The sequence below is a fragment of the Myotis daubentonii genome, chromosome 16, assembly GCF_963259705.1.
Source record: "Myotis daubentonii chromosome 16, mMyoDau2.1, whole genome shotgun sequence".
NCBI lineage: Eukaryota > Metazoa > Chordata > Mammalia > Chiroptera > Vespertilionidae > Myotis > Myotis daubentonii.
In genome coordinates, this window is record NC_081855.1 from 49415613 (window position 1) to 49429026 (window position 13414).

General features: G+C 37.3%; 1 protein-coding gene across 1 annotated transcript in view; it reads right to left on the reverse strand.

Annotated features, from left to right (window-relative positions):
• Positions 1-13414, reverse strand: part of TOP2A (DNA topoisomerase II alpha) — a 28469-nt gene that overhangs the window by 4035 nt on the left and 11020 nt on the right. Inside the window, exons 17-29 of the mRNA XM_059670938.1 lie at positions 13280-13372; positions 12584-12698; positions 12359-12480; positions 10899-11047; positions 9001-9232; positions 8676-8810; positions 8360-8560; positions 8000-8195; positions 4450-4541; positions 3960-4118; positions 3749-3832; positions 2600-2782; positions 1292-1382 (exon numbers count right to left, since the gene is read on the reverse strand). Coding sequence (XP_059526921.1) covers positions 1292-1382; positions 2600-2782; positions 3749-3832; positions 3960-4118; positions 4450-4541; positions 8000-8195; positions 8360-8560; positions 8676-8810; positions 9001-9232; positions 10899-11047; positions 12359-12480; positions 12584-12698; positions 13280-13372 — 1852 coding nt within the window. The remainder of the gene's footprint in view (positions 1-1291; positions 1383-2599; positions 2783-3748; positions 3833-3959; positions 4119-4449; positions 4542-7999; positions 8196-8359; positions 8561-8675; positions 8811-9000; positions 9233-10898; positions 11048-12358; positions 12481-12583; positions 12699-13279; positions 13373-13414) is intronic.

The following is a 13414-nucleotide window of genomic DNA, read 5'->3' on the forward strand; positions in this document are numbered from 1 at the left end:
AGGGGTTCCTGTGCTAGGACCTCCCCAGTTGCAGGGATGACTGGCAGCCTTACCTGTTTGCTCCATCCTGGTTATTCCCTGAGACCCTGCCCCATCTAATTTGCAACCCCACCCAACCTCTTTGCAGCGGCTTGTCCTTGCTCAGGCTTCAGACTGTGCTAAAATATTGCAAACAAGCTGCAGCGGGGTTTAGCAATAAAAGGCGCAAGACCCTGCTGGAGCATGAGCCTAACTTGCTTCACAGCTGCACCTTGCCTGGGCACCTCCATACCCAATACAAATAGCTCCTGCAGGGTGCCCCCAGGCAGTGGCTGACTGCACCTCCCTGGAGGTCCTAGAGGCAATGCTCCCAGTGGACATCTTCAGACCATAGCAGATTATATCTCTATACATCCATTAGCAACACATTCATGGGGCAGACTCAGTGAGCACCAAAGTCCCACTGAAGCGAGTCCTGCTCCATAGGGGTGTTTCTGCACAGCAGCTCTCCCACTGTAGCCATAGCTGGTCCTTACAGCCAGTTTGGCCTGGAGGTCAATTCCTCCCAATGAAACAATCCAAATACCTATCAACTGATGAACAAAACAAAATATAGTATCTCTACAATGAAATATTATTTGGCAATAAAAATGAAGGAAGTATTGATACATGTTTAACCCTGGAAAACATTATGCTAAGTGAAAGAAGCCAGACACAAAAGACCACGTATTATATGATTTCTATTTATATGAAACGTCTAGAATAGGTAAATCTAGAGATAGAATTAGATTAGTGGTTGCCTAACGGGAGGAGGAGTTGGGAGGAAATGGGGAGTGACCTTCAATGAGTAGTGTTTCTTTTGTTCTAAATTTGGAGAATACCAGAACCATTAACTGGTCCACTTTACAGCATGAATTTGGTATGTCAATAACTCAATGAGGAAGTTAAACAAAGTAGATACTCAATAAAGGCATTAATCTTAAACTGTAGGGATAATATAAACATGACTAAGATGTGGTCACTGTACTCAAGCTTTTAACTGGCTAGAAGGAGAAATCTAATTAACTGAGTTTGTTTTCTTTGGATCCCAACTGAGGAATCCAAGTTGCCAAATTAACAAATATTTCATTACAAAATGATCTCTACTCAAATCAAATCCCAAAGACAATTATTAGTGAGGTTCAAACTACTTCAGATATAGCTCTCCTTCATGTTACGCACTAAGAATTTATTGAATATCTATGTGGAATGTGCTAGGTAACAAACATAATTTTATCTCAACTCTACCATTTTCCTTAAAATGTTTTAATACCTGGTTCTCTTTTCTGTTTCTTCTCTAATCTTTGTTTTAGGCTTTCTGGTTCCGCACTGTCCTCTTGAGGGCTTCCTTCAGTATTTTCATTCTAAAAGATAGTAAGATGAAAATGGTCAAGCTCTGCCAAATTTTATTACAGTAAAACCTCGATATAACAGATTAATTTGGGAGAGGGGGTGCCCGTTAAAGCTGAAAGTCCATTATATATATACACCAAAGTAGGTTTTCTGAATGTGCATGTTTAAAAATTGACAAATTAGTGAGTTTACCTGTTTTCACTTATGTAGACACGTTTGTGTAGTTAGAAGTTGAATTTCACACAAAAGTTTACATATTGAATAGTTCTAATAAATGCGTGCATTCACCAGTCACTTCACAGGAAATAAATGCACACTGCTGGAGCATGCCTTAGCACGTCAGAACACTGACTTAGCATGTTTTAGAACTACTGCAGAAAGTCATGCCACTGACAAGAGAACCAATTACCTTGTACAAACAAATGCAGTGTACACACGTGCTAATCACTGGACACTGTTTATGAGCAATGACACTTTGAGTTAAATATGTAGACTATAGTTATAGATATGTGATCTTTATGTCGGCAAAATCACTAGTGTTTTTTCCAACATATAGCCTATTCCCTAAAATTTGTTAAAATTAACAATGAATTAATAACAAAAAAATATAAACTGTTAACTTAATTATAAGCAAATCTTGGTTAAAAGCATTTAAAAGTTAACAAGGTGTTAATTTTCACATGTGACATACAGACTAGAAATTTTGTCCATTAAATTTGTCCGAAGTCCATTAAATTGAGGTCTGCAAAAATCATGGGTTTACTGTACTTGGAATAATATAAGGTTAAGTATACACATCTATATCCGGTCAAAATGATTTTTTTTTTCTTTGGGTCTGGTTAAGAACTCTGAATAAAGATACAAATAAAGGTATGACTTTTTCAAGATATTTAAACATTAAAAAAATCAGGCTCATAAGAAAGGAATGTTATACCCTGGCTGGGCAGCTCAGTTGCTAAAGAGTGTCATCCTGATATGCCAAGGTTGTGGGTTCAATCCTTGGTCAGGGCACATACAAGAATCAACCAATGAATGCATAAGTAAGTGGAACAAATCAATGTCTTTCTCTCTCTAAAATCAACTAATAATTTCTTTTTTAAAAAAAGGAATGTTATGACTAGATACAGGGTAAATTCCAAACTATGGGAGTAGAAAATGTATAATTTGTTCAATTTTATGTGAAAATAAGCTTAAAGTATTTAATGTATAATGTTTTCAAGAGTATTACCTTAATTTTCCTTTTAATTTTCTTTTCTGCCTCTGCTTTCATCTCTGTGGTCACCCGGGGGACGACTCTTTTTCCACTTGGAGAAGGCAGAACTTCAGCTATTTGTGTTTTTTTCCCTTTTCCTTTCCCCCCTTTCCCAGGAAGTCCTACTTGTTCATCTTGTTTTTCCTTGGCTTCAACAGCCTAAAAGAGGGACAGAAGAAAGCAAGTTTATAAGCTAACAAAGGCATTATAACATCTTTATTACTTTATAGGGATAGCATAAAAGGCAAAAATTAACATGTTAAGCGCCCAGCCTGTCTTATCTTCCGGACGTAAAGTATAGTGTCAGTCACCGGTGACTGACAGGGCGCGTAATGTGTTAAACAGGTTTCAACTAGTTATATCTTAAAATAAATTTGTGACAACCTGTTCCATATCTAAGTATACCACCACAACAGTGAAAATATAATTAAGACACACTTTGAACAGTGTGGGGATAGAAGATTGGGTTCTACTCTTGATTTTCCCACTGAATCTTTCTGAGGATAAAAAGGGCAAAGTAGGTTAGGGATAAAATACATATATACATATTTGTAAAATCAAAAAATAAGGATGTAATTCTAGTAAGGTATTCTTATCCAATCAACTGATTGTAAGCTGCACATCACATTGAATGCAATAATGCAATAATATAAATTTGCATGGTAATCCTTTTAGCTTCATTTGTGAAATGATTTTTTTTATGTCAAAATGTAGGAAAACCGAACAGTGAAATTAACAGGATTGTCGAAACTACTAATTAGCTAGCCCTGAAGATAAACTGTTTCTGTCCTTTTAGGTTGATTTGGAGGACTGGGTTGGGTTGGTCTTCTTTTCACATTTAAGTTCTTATCTTCTTAGTCCCAATAGGTCAAAAATCAACTCTTGTCCTCCTTCCCTTTTCCTCTTTGTCCAGAAACTTCCAGGTTAGTATGTTTCCTGGCATCATTTACTTTATTCTAACTAGTTTAAAACAGTTTGTTCTTTTATGTGTTATCTTGTAATATTTCCTTTTGCCTCCATATTCTTTCTACTGCCAATTGTGAAATTTCTTGATAAAAAGGTATACTGATAGAATCTATTATTTCATTAGTAAAAATTCTAAAATGGACATTATAAGCTACACACCTCCAGCTCTTCAATAAAAGCAGCCAAGTCTTCTTTCCACAAATCTGATGGACTCTTTCTCTTTAATGTTTCCAGCTCTTGTTCCTTGATAAGATAGTCAGCAAATTAAGAGTTAATTTATATGCATAAACAGTATTTTCATGAAGCACACGTTTCTACTTTCACAGTTAGAACATAACTAAGCAAAATGTATCATCCATCAACTACTCACTTTTTCATTTCTTTGCTTACACAGTTCATCTTTCTTTTCTTTAGTTAGATACCAAAGTGGCATATCAAGAAGGTAGTTGAAAGTTGGTCCAGTTGCAGAGTCACTTTTTTCAGTTTCCTTTTCATTGTCACTCTCTTCATTTTCTTCTTCTTCTGTAACCTATGGGAAGAATTAAAATGTAGTTTTAATAGGAAATATGAAACATAGACATTAGGTTATACAGTCTTTTTTTTTTTATATTTTATTGATTTTTTACAGAGAGGAAGGGAGAGAGATAGAGTTAGAAACATCGATGAGAGAGAAACATCGATCAGCTGCCTCCTGCATACCCCCTACTGGGGATGTGCCTGCAACCAAGGTACATACCCCTGAATGGAATCGAACCTGGGATCTTTCAGTCCGCAGGCCGACGCTCTATCCGCTGAGCCAAACCGGTTAGGGCAAATTATACAGTCCTAATAATATAGGAAAATGTTAACCAAGAAATTACCTTTTGCTGGGCTTCTTTCCAAGCCTTCACAGGATCCGAATCATATCCCCTCTGAATCAAAACTTTAATTAATTCTTTTTTGGGCTTATTTTCTATTTAAAAAAAATATAAACAGAGGTAATAGTTGGTTTTGAGTAATATTTTAGGAAAGTAATAAGATTTTACCATAGTAATTCAAAAGATTAGGACTGGAAACTAGTAAACTGTTTTTATCTTGCATAAATTTGTACATTCTGATATATATAGCTGACCCTTGAACAATGTGGGGATTAGGGCCACTAACCTCTTGAATAGTTGAAAAGCTCCATATAATTTGATTCCCCTAAAACTTAACTACTAATAGTCTACTGTTGACTGGAAGCCTTACCAATAACATCAACAGTCGATTAACACATATTTTCTGTGTTATGTGTATTATATACTGTATTTTTACAATAAAGCAAGAGAAAAGAAAATATTAAGAAAATCACAAGGTTCATCTGTTTTTTTCAAATTTTCACAAACCTTCCAGAATTTTCCAAAATAGTTATTTAAAAAAATTAGTGTGCCCACACAGTTCAAATTTGTGTGCGTCACCCTGGCCAGGTGGCTCAGTTGGTTGGAGTATCATCCCGTACACCAAAAAGGTTGTGGGTTTGATTCCTGGTCAGGGTGTGTACAGGAGGCAACCTATGGATATTGTTTCCCTCTCACATTAATGTTTCTCTTTCTTTCTCCTCCTCTTGCTCTAAAAAAAAATCAATAAAAATGTATCCTTGGGTGAGGGTTAAAAAAAAAAGACACCAAAAAAATCCCATGTTGTTCAAGGGTCAGCTGAAGTTAAGTATTCTCCTTAAAACCAGTGATTTTAAACCTTTTTCATTTCATGGCGCACACAAACTAATTACTAAAATTCTACTGCACATCAAAAAAATTTTTGCTGACCTAACCAAAAAATAGGTGTAATTCATTCACAGCAGACAGCTATTGTTGTGTTGGCTGCTGTCATTTTTTAACTTGACAACCTAAGGGAAAGAGGTCAGTGCCTCTGACTAAATAGTCAGGTATTGCATTTTAAAAATTCTTGCAGCACATTAGTGGAAAATCACTGCCCTAAAATACTGACAAATGTAAATTACCACAAGAGGGCAGTCAAATCATATGAGGTTATGATCTAATCATAACTCTTTAACAAAAGATAATCCAAATCTTTATTTTTGGTCTCTATCTCAATTACAGACCCTGGTTTTTTAAAAATTTCAATATATGATCAGGCAAGTTTTTAGTGCCACCACCCAAATATTGAGTTTTCCATGTTGCCTTTGTTACCCCCCAATTTTTTTTTTTTTTAGTTTACTGATTTGAGAGAGAAACAATGCTCTGTGTTCCACCTATCCATGCATTCATTGGTTGATTCTTGTACGTGCCTTGACTGGAGCTCAAACCTGCAACCTTGGCATATCAGGATGACACTCTAACCACCTGAGCTACCCAGCCAGGGCTCATTCCCCTTTCCTATAGCACCTTTCTTCCAATATTAACAGCAGTCAATACAACCTTTACTTTTTGTTTTTCTTTGAGTCATGTCTAATATTACTTATTTTAGCCTTGTTTTAAGTAGTTGTGAAATTAAGGGGTTGATATACTAGTGTTATTATTTTTTAAAATATTCATGAAATTGAAGATATAACAAATTAAACATTCTTGTGTACCACCAGAAAAATTTCCTGTGATCACTAGGAATTTGTGTTGTCATATTTCAGGGATTTGCTACTATAACCTAGTACAGCCGTGGGCAAGCTACGGCCCGCGGGCCGGATCCGGCCCGTTTGAAATGAATAAAACTAAAAAAAAAAAGACCGTACCCTTTTATGTAATGATGTTTACTTTGAATTTATATTAGTTCACACAAACACTCCATCCATGCTTTTGTTCCGGCCCTCCGGTCCAGTTTAAGAACCCATTGTGGCCCTCGAGTCAAAAGGTTTGCCCACCCCTGACCTAGTAGCATGTGTTAGTTGCCCAGCTTTTCTAGTTAGCTTTGGTCAGAACTAAGCTATCTCTTTTCACCTTTTTTTTTTTTTTTTTTTTGGTGAGGTATTACAAATTTATTCGATCATCCGCACACCAGGTGGCTGAGCCTGGATAGCTCTAGCCCACCTTCCTTTTATTCCAAGCTTTTTGGTCAGTGAAACCCCCCACCCCCCGCTTCAATTTTTTTTTAATTGAGAGAGGAACGGAGAGAACTGATCCATTGCCTCCAGCATGTGCCCCGACCAGGGGTGGACCCTGCAGTCTGGGTATGTGCCATGAATCTGTCGCCTTTTGGTATAGGGGAGCCATACCAGCCAGAGCTAGAATGTCTTTAAAAAAATCCCTAAGACATGACCTTTCAGGCTTAAGTACACAATTTACTTATAATAGAAGCCATTTATAATCTTACTTCAAAAGCCCTTTATCCTACACTAGAGGCCCGATGCATGAAATTCGTGCAACAGTAGGACTTCCTTCCCCTGGCTGCTGGCACTGGCTTCCCTCTGGCACCCAGGACCTGGGCTTCCCTCACAGCCCCAGTTTCATCCAGAAGGTCGTCTGGAAGGATGTCTGGTTGAATTAGCATACTATGCTTTTATTATTATCTATACTAATAAAAGGGTAATATAGTAATTAGACTGGACATCTTCCGGACAAAGCCACTGTGGTGCGGGCCAAGACAGAAGTGGCTAGGGGTGATCAGGCCAGCAGGGGAGAGCAGTTAAGGGGATCAGGCCAGCAAGGGAGAGCAGTTAGGGGGATCAGGCCGGCAGGGGAGAGCAGTTAGGGGCAATCGGGCAGGCAGGTGAGTGGTTAGGAGCCAGCGGTCCCAGATTGCAAAAGGGATGTCCAACTGCCAGTTTAGGCTCTATCCCAGATTGGAGAGGGTGCAGGCCAGGCTGAGGGACCCGCCTCCCCCCATGCACAAATTTTGTGCACTGGGCCTCTAGCAGATAATAAAAAAGCCTAATATGCAAATCAACTGAACAGCAGAACAACTGGTTGCTATGATGTGTACTGACCACTAGCAGGCAGATGCTCAATGCAGGAGCTTCCCCCTGGTGGTCAGTGCACTTCCACAGGGGAGTGCTGCTCAGCCAGAAGCCAGGCTCACAGCTGACGCAGCGAGCAGGTGGGTGGTAAGGAGCGAGGGGTCCCAGACTGTGAGAAGGATGTCCAACTGCCGGGCTGAGGGACCTTCCCCTGCCCCCCAATGCACAAATTTCATGCACTGGGCCTCCAGTTTCCTATAAGACTTTTCTCTTGATCAAGTAGTTTATATAGGAACCTCTTCTGGCTCTTTTCTGTCTAAATGTCAACTAAATTTTGATTTCTCAAGATGTTCAATCTGGTAAAAACTATGTCTTTCAAACTATAAGATACCTAATTAAGTATTTCAAAGAAATGCTCATTTAAGTAGCCAACTGAACTAAATGGATTTGCCCTCCCTCCCCACCATTACTCTCTCCAAAAATGTTTAAAGTAAGTTTGGCACAATTGTAGTTTAGTACAGACAGTTATTATCCAAAAAACATACCAATGATTATTTTGCCATCTATTTTTTCTAAGATAAAGCGGGCCTGATTGTTCAGTTTAGCAGATTCAGCACCAAGCATTCCTAGAAGCCATTCTTTTCTTAATCCATAATATTTAAGCCTGAGTTCATAGAAGTCCCTTAGAATATCAAGCACCGTGTCATATTTCTTTAAACAGCCTACGTGGTCAAAAAGCACCTGGAAAAAAACAAACAAGAGTAGAGCCAAGAATAGCTAAGTTGACTAAACTTTAATGGTTTTAGAGAAATGACTTTATTCTTTCAAAATATAAAAGTAGCCTATGATTTCCTTTTAAAATTGATATTATTTTCTTAGTATAAATTGTATGAGATAAGACATACCATAGAGTTGCATGTGAGACTAGTTTGGAGTTTGAAGACTTTGTGTAGTCCAACTCTCTCAGCCTCAGCCAGTTTTTCTTCAGTCATCTTCACAACAAACTTCACAGTGGTATCTGTATGATATTCCCTATAATCTGTTATGAGAGGTGGCGTCTTCTCAGTGCCATTCAACATGGGTTCTAGCACTTGTTCTTTGTATGTCTAAAGAAATAATCCTTTTGTAAGTATCTGAAACACTGGCTCCTGAATAGTTAACAAGCATTACAAAAAGTGTTTTGGCTGATCCACACACACACACCACTCCCCCATTACTTACCTGGGTCCATGTTCTGATGGGAAGCTCTGAGATTTCAATGGTTGTGGAATTAAGAATAGCCACTTCACCACTAATCACATATTGATTTGAAGCCAGCTCTTCAATAGTACCCTTGAAGTTCTTATAACTTGGAAGCTAAATTGGTATTTAAAAAAAGAATGTTTTCTAAATGTGACACTAAAAACAGAAATCACAATAGCATAAAACAATAAATCTAACATTTAAGTGTGAAATAAATTGTAAACTTATAGCCTCTTTAACCATATAGTCTACTGAATTGAAACCAGAAGAAAATTAACATTCCTAATACACACAAAATAGTTACCATTGGCAAAGGTTCTTCTCCATCCATCAAACGCCTGATGTTATTCACAACTTCACGAATATCAAAGTTGGGGATTTTGCAGGACCACCCAGTACCAATTCCTTCAGCACCATTTATCAGCACCATGGGTATAATAGGGATATACCATTCGGGCTCCACACGTTGGTTGTCATCATATAAGAACTTTAATGTGTGATCATCTTTTGGTGGAAATAACAACCGAGCCAAAGGACTAAAGGAAACAATCAAAGAATGTTATTTTACAAAAATACTGGCTTTGATATTTAACTTCATGAAAAGGACATATGTTATCTCATATCAATACATGGATTTACCTCAGCTTTACTTGCTAATGTTCTCTTAACAATATTTATTGAGCACTTTCTTTGTGCCAGGCAATATAGACTTAAGCCTCAGCTTCCAAGGAGCTCACATTCTAATATAGGAGCTAGACATGAACTTAGACTTTGTCAGGGGTACAATAAATGCTAAGAAGAAAAATAAAGTAGGTAAGAGTGATTGAAGGGGTGCTAAGAAATGGTAGGTACTTTCTGATAGGATAATGTTTGAGAAGAAATCGAGAGAATCAACCCGGAAGTTATATGCAGAAAGAGCATTGCCAGCAAGACGGACCAGTAAAGCAAAAGGCCCTGAAGAGGGAGTATGCCTGGCATGTATAGACAAAGAGGCCAGGTGTGTTCTGAGCAGAGATAATGAGATGGAATAAAAAGATATGGGGAGTGGGTGCATAGATCATGTGAGGTCTGGTTAGTTAACCTAGGGCTTTAGATTTTACTCTAAATGAAGCAGGTGGAAGGTTCTGCACCAGTGACCTATTTTTAAAAAATTGGCTGCCCTAAGTGACTTCAAGGTTTTTAGCCTGAAAATTAGAAGGATGGCATTCTATTTATTGAGACAGGATTTTGTTTTGAACTTGTGTTTGAGTTACTTGCTAGATATCCAAGTGATAAATGATAAGCGGATAGTTGGACATATAAAAGTTTAAATTCAGGGCTGGAGTTATGAAACTGTATAGATGAGGTATCATTATGGATGGGAACTGAGAACAGCTAGTGAAAAAAGATCTGATGGAGCTTTGAGGCAGGCCAGCATTTAGAGGTTGAGAAGATGAGCAGAACACCCAACAAAGAAAAGACTAATAAGGAGGAGAACCAAGTCGGGTGTTTTGGAGGCCAAAATAAAGAGTTTTAAGGATGATGGAGTGATTAACTCTATCCAGTGTTGCTGAAAGGTTAAATATGATGATACTGAAAACTGACCATTCATAGTGTACTTTCCATAGAATTGTAAAGGAAGTCCGATTTCAACTGTGGTATTTAGGAAGAATCAAGCCCTTTACTCTGATGCAAATTCTGCAGCAGGGTCTCTCAAACTTGACACCACTGACATTTTGGGTCAGATAATTCTTTGTTGTGGGGGGCTGTCCTGTGCTTTGGAGGGTGTTTAGTAGTATTCCTAGCTGCTGCCCACTAGGTGCCAGTAGCGTAGCTCTCCTAGTTATGACAATCAAAAATGTATCCAGACATTGCTACATGTCACCTGGGCGGCAAAATATCTCCTGGTTGAGAACCACTCTCTATATAAAGAAAAGAAAATATAAGAAATGGAAGTAAAAACATTTAGTTTCACAAGGAAATAATACTTCTAAGGATACAAAGGCGATGGCTATCAAACTGAAATAGAATTTTGTCTTTCTGCTCATTGCAAAAAGTAGCATAATTAAACTTTAATGAGTAGTTTTTAAAAAATTAATATTCTAAGCATCTGCATCAAAAGTACATTTTCTGATTGAATTTTTATTTATTTTTGTCTACTAAATCTCATATTATTTCAAAATTGGAAATGACAATTCACTAGAAATTGAAAGCATTACCCACCTGAGCATTGTGAAGATGTATCGAGGACTGGCAGAATCCTTGCCACCATGCAGCCTGGTACCAAACTGACCAATGGGCTGCAAGAGGTTCAGATTATTGCTACCCACAAAATTCTGAGCCAAATTGATAATCGTCATCATTAGTGACATCTGGGGAAGGAAAAGATTCATTAATCTGATCTGTAGACTTTTAATAATACATACCCATTATTATGCCTAAGCCTTACTATAATCCTGTAGGGGTTTATGAGATATAGATGTTTACTGATTTTTCCCAGATAAGTGTACATGGCAGATGTAGTGCTTTAACCCCAGACTTAGGACTCCAAGTTCAGGGCTCTTGCCTTCCAATAATTTCAATCAAAAAAGGTATAGCTCCTTTCTTCACTCAGAGCAGAATAAAAAATTACTTCGTTACAATATTTCGCTCATTTCTACTCTAGCATGTATAACTTTATTCTATAGTTGTGTGTGTGTGTGTGGTCCTTCTTGGTTAAACTGTGATTATACCTTGAAGTAAGATACATATTTGTCTTATCTTTTGTACCTGGTGCATGGTAAGCATTTAACAAATCACAATCATTTACTAGGTACCCACTATATTTTTTTAAAATAATAGTTTTATTGATTTTTAGGGAGAGGAAGGGAGAAGAAACATCGACGTGAGAGCATAACATCAGTCAGCTGCCTCCTGCATGCCCCCTACCGGGGATGGAGCCCACAACCCAGGTATGTGCCCCTACCAGACTCAAACCAGCAACCTCTCAGTGCACGGGGCATTGCCCAACCAACTGAGCCACACTGGCCAGGGCTACCACTATATTTTAATTCAAAGCAACAAGTAAGACAATCATTACATTTAAAGTTCTAGAAACTTATGGCAATCTAGTTCTTTAAAAAAGCAATTCAATTAAAAATAAAACAATGAATGTATGTTTGTGTAAAATCAAACAATTCAGATATATATAACAAATTGGAATATTGCCCTTTTTAATTTCCAGGGATAATAAAAGTCAATAATTTGGAACATATTGTTCTAGACGTTTTGCTTTAAGTATTGTTCTGCCTCTTTTTCCCCCAGCTGACAACAGGACACGGACATTCTTCAATGTTAGTATAGACAGGTTTACTTCAGTTATATCAATGATTCTATGCATAGATATGTCACAATTTATAACAATTTCCCAATCATTGGACACTTTTGATGTCTAAATTTAACATCAAAGTTATAATAAACATCTTTGAACACAGATCCTTGCAGATTTATGATATCCTTATAGGAATATTTCCAGAAATAGATTTGTTAGGCCAAAGTGTAAGCACATATCTAGTCTGGCAGATTTCACCAAATTGTTCTCTACTACAAATGTACCAGGCTTATATTTTCACTAAGTGTTTGGAGAATAATTTTGCAGGTATTTCTACTATAATGCTTTCCGGAAACATAGATCGTGTGTTTACCTCACCATGATGATAAGAAGACATCTCAGCCACTGACCCAGCTAATTGAGCAACCTTCACCTCTCGCTTGTCATTCCGTTTGAAACACGTAAACAAAACCTTTCTCTGACCTGGTTTCAAACCTTCAAAATGAAAGAAGTGCAAATATTAGTATCCTCAATTTAACCATTTCTGGGCATTGATTTCTATGTTATGACAAAAACAGACTAAAAAATTGGAACTCACCATCCACCATAGATGGGATAGATCTCTCGTTATCAGAATTTGAGAATAGGATAAGTTCCTTGTTTATGAAGTCGTTGTATGTCAGATATGTGGTAGTTTGCCCATACAAGTAATCCTGAGGGACCAAAGAGAGTATTACATGATCTAGTTTAAAATAATAAAACAAAGAAACCTCTCAGTATTTTTAGGATAGTTATTAAGCCCCTTAAAAATTCAGAAGTATTTAAAAATATTTTTCAGAAGTATTATGTTTTTTAAATAGATTTTTATTGATTTTTGGGAGAGAGGGAGAGGGAGAAACATTGATTGGTCGCCTCCCATACGCACCCTGACAGGAGAGTGAACCCACAACCTGAGTATGTGCCTTGACTGGGCATAGAAATGGTGACCTTTTGGCACACAGGATCACACTCAACCAACTGAGCCATACCAGGCAGGGCAGAAGTAATTTTGTTTTAAAGATAAAGCAAATTTAACTGCTGCACAATTAGAAAAAAAGTGCACTGTCTTTGTAATTTCTTTTATGCCCAATACATTTATGCAGCATTCTAAATAAGAATACTTATATAACTATCAATTACTACACTTTTTACTGAAATAGCTACTCAGTAACTTAAATTTGTTATATCAATCCTAAAAGTTCAGGAAATAGTACATTTTGTGTACTATTTATTTAAATATATTTAAAATTTTTACCTCAGGAAGGCCAAGTAACTTCCGTTGTCTTCTGTCCTCCATGAAATGAGTTAACCATTCCTTTCGATCATCTGTCTGTTTTTTGCTAAAGGCCTATAAATTAGAAGATGAAAAAGATGTCATTGGACTATTAGG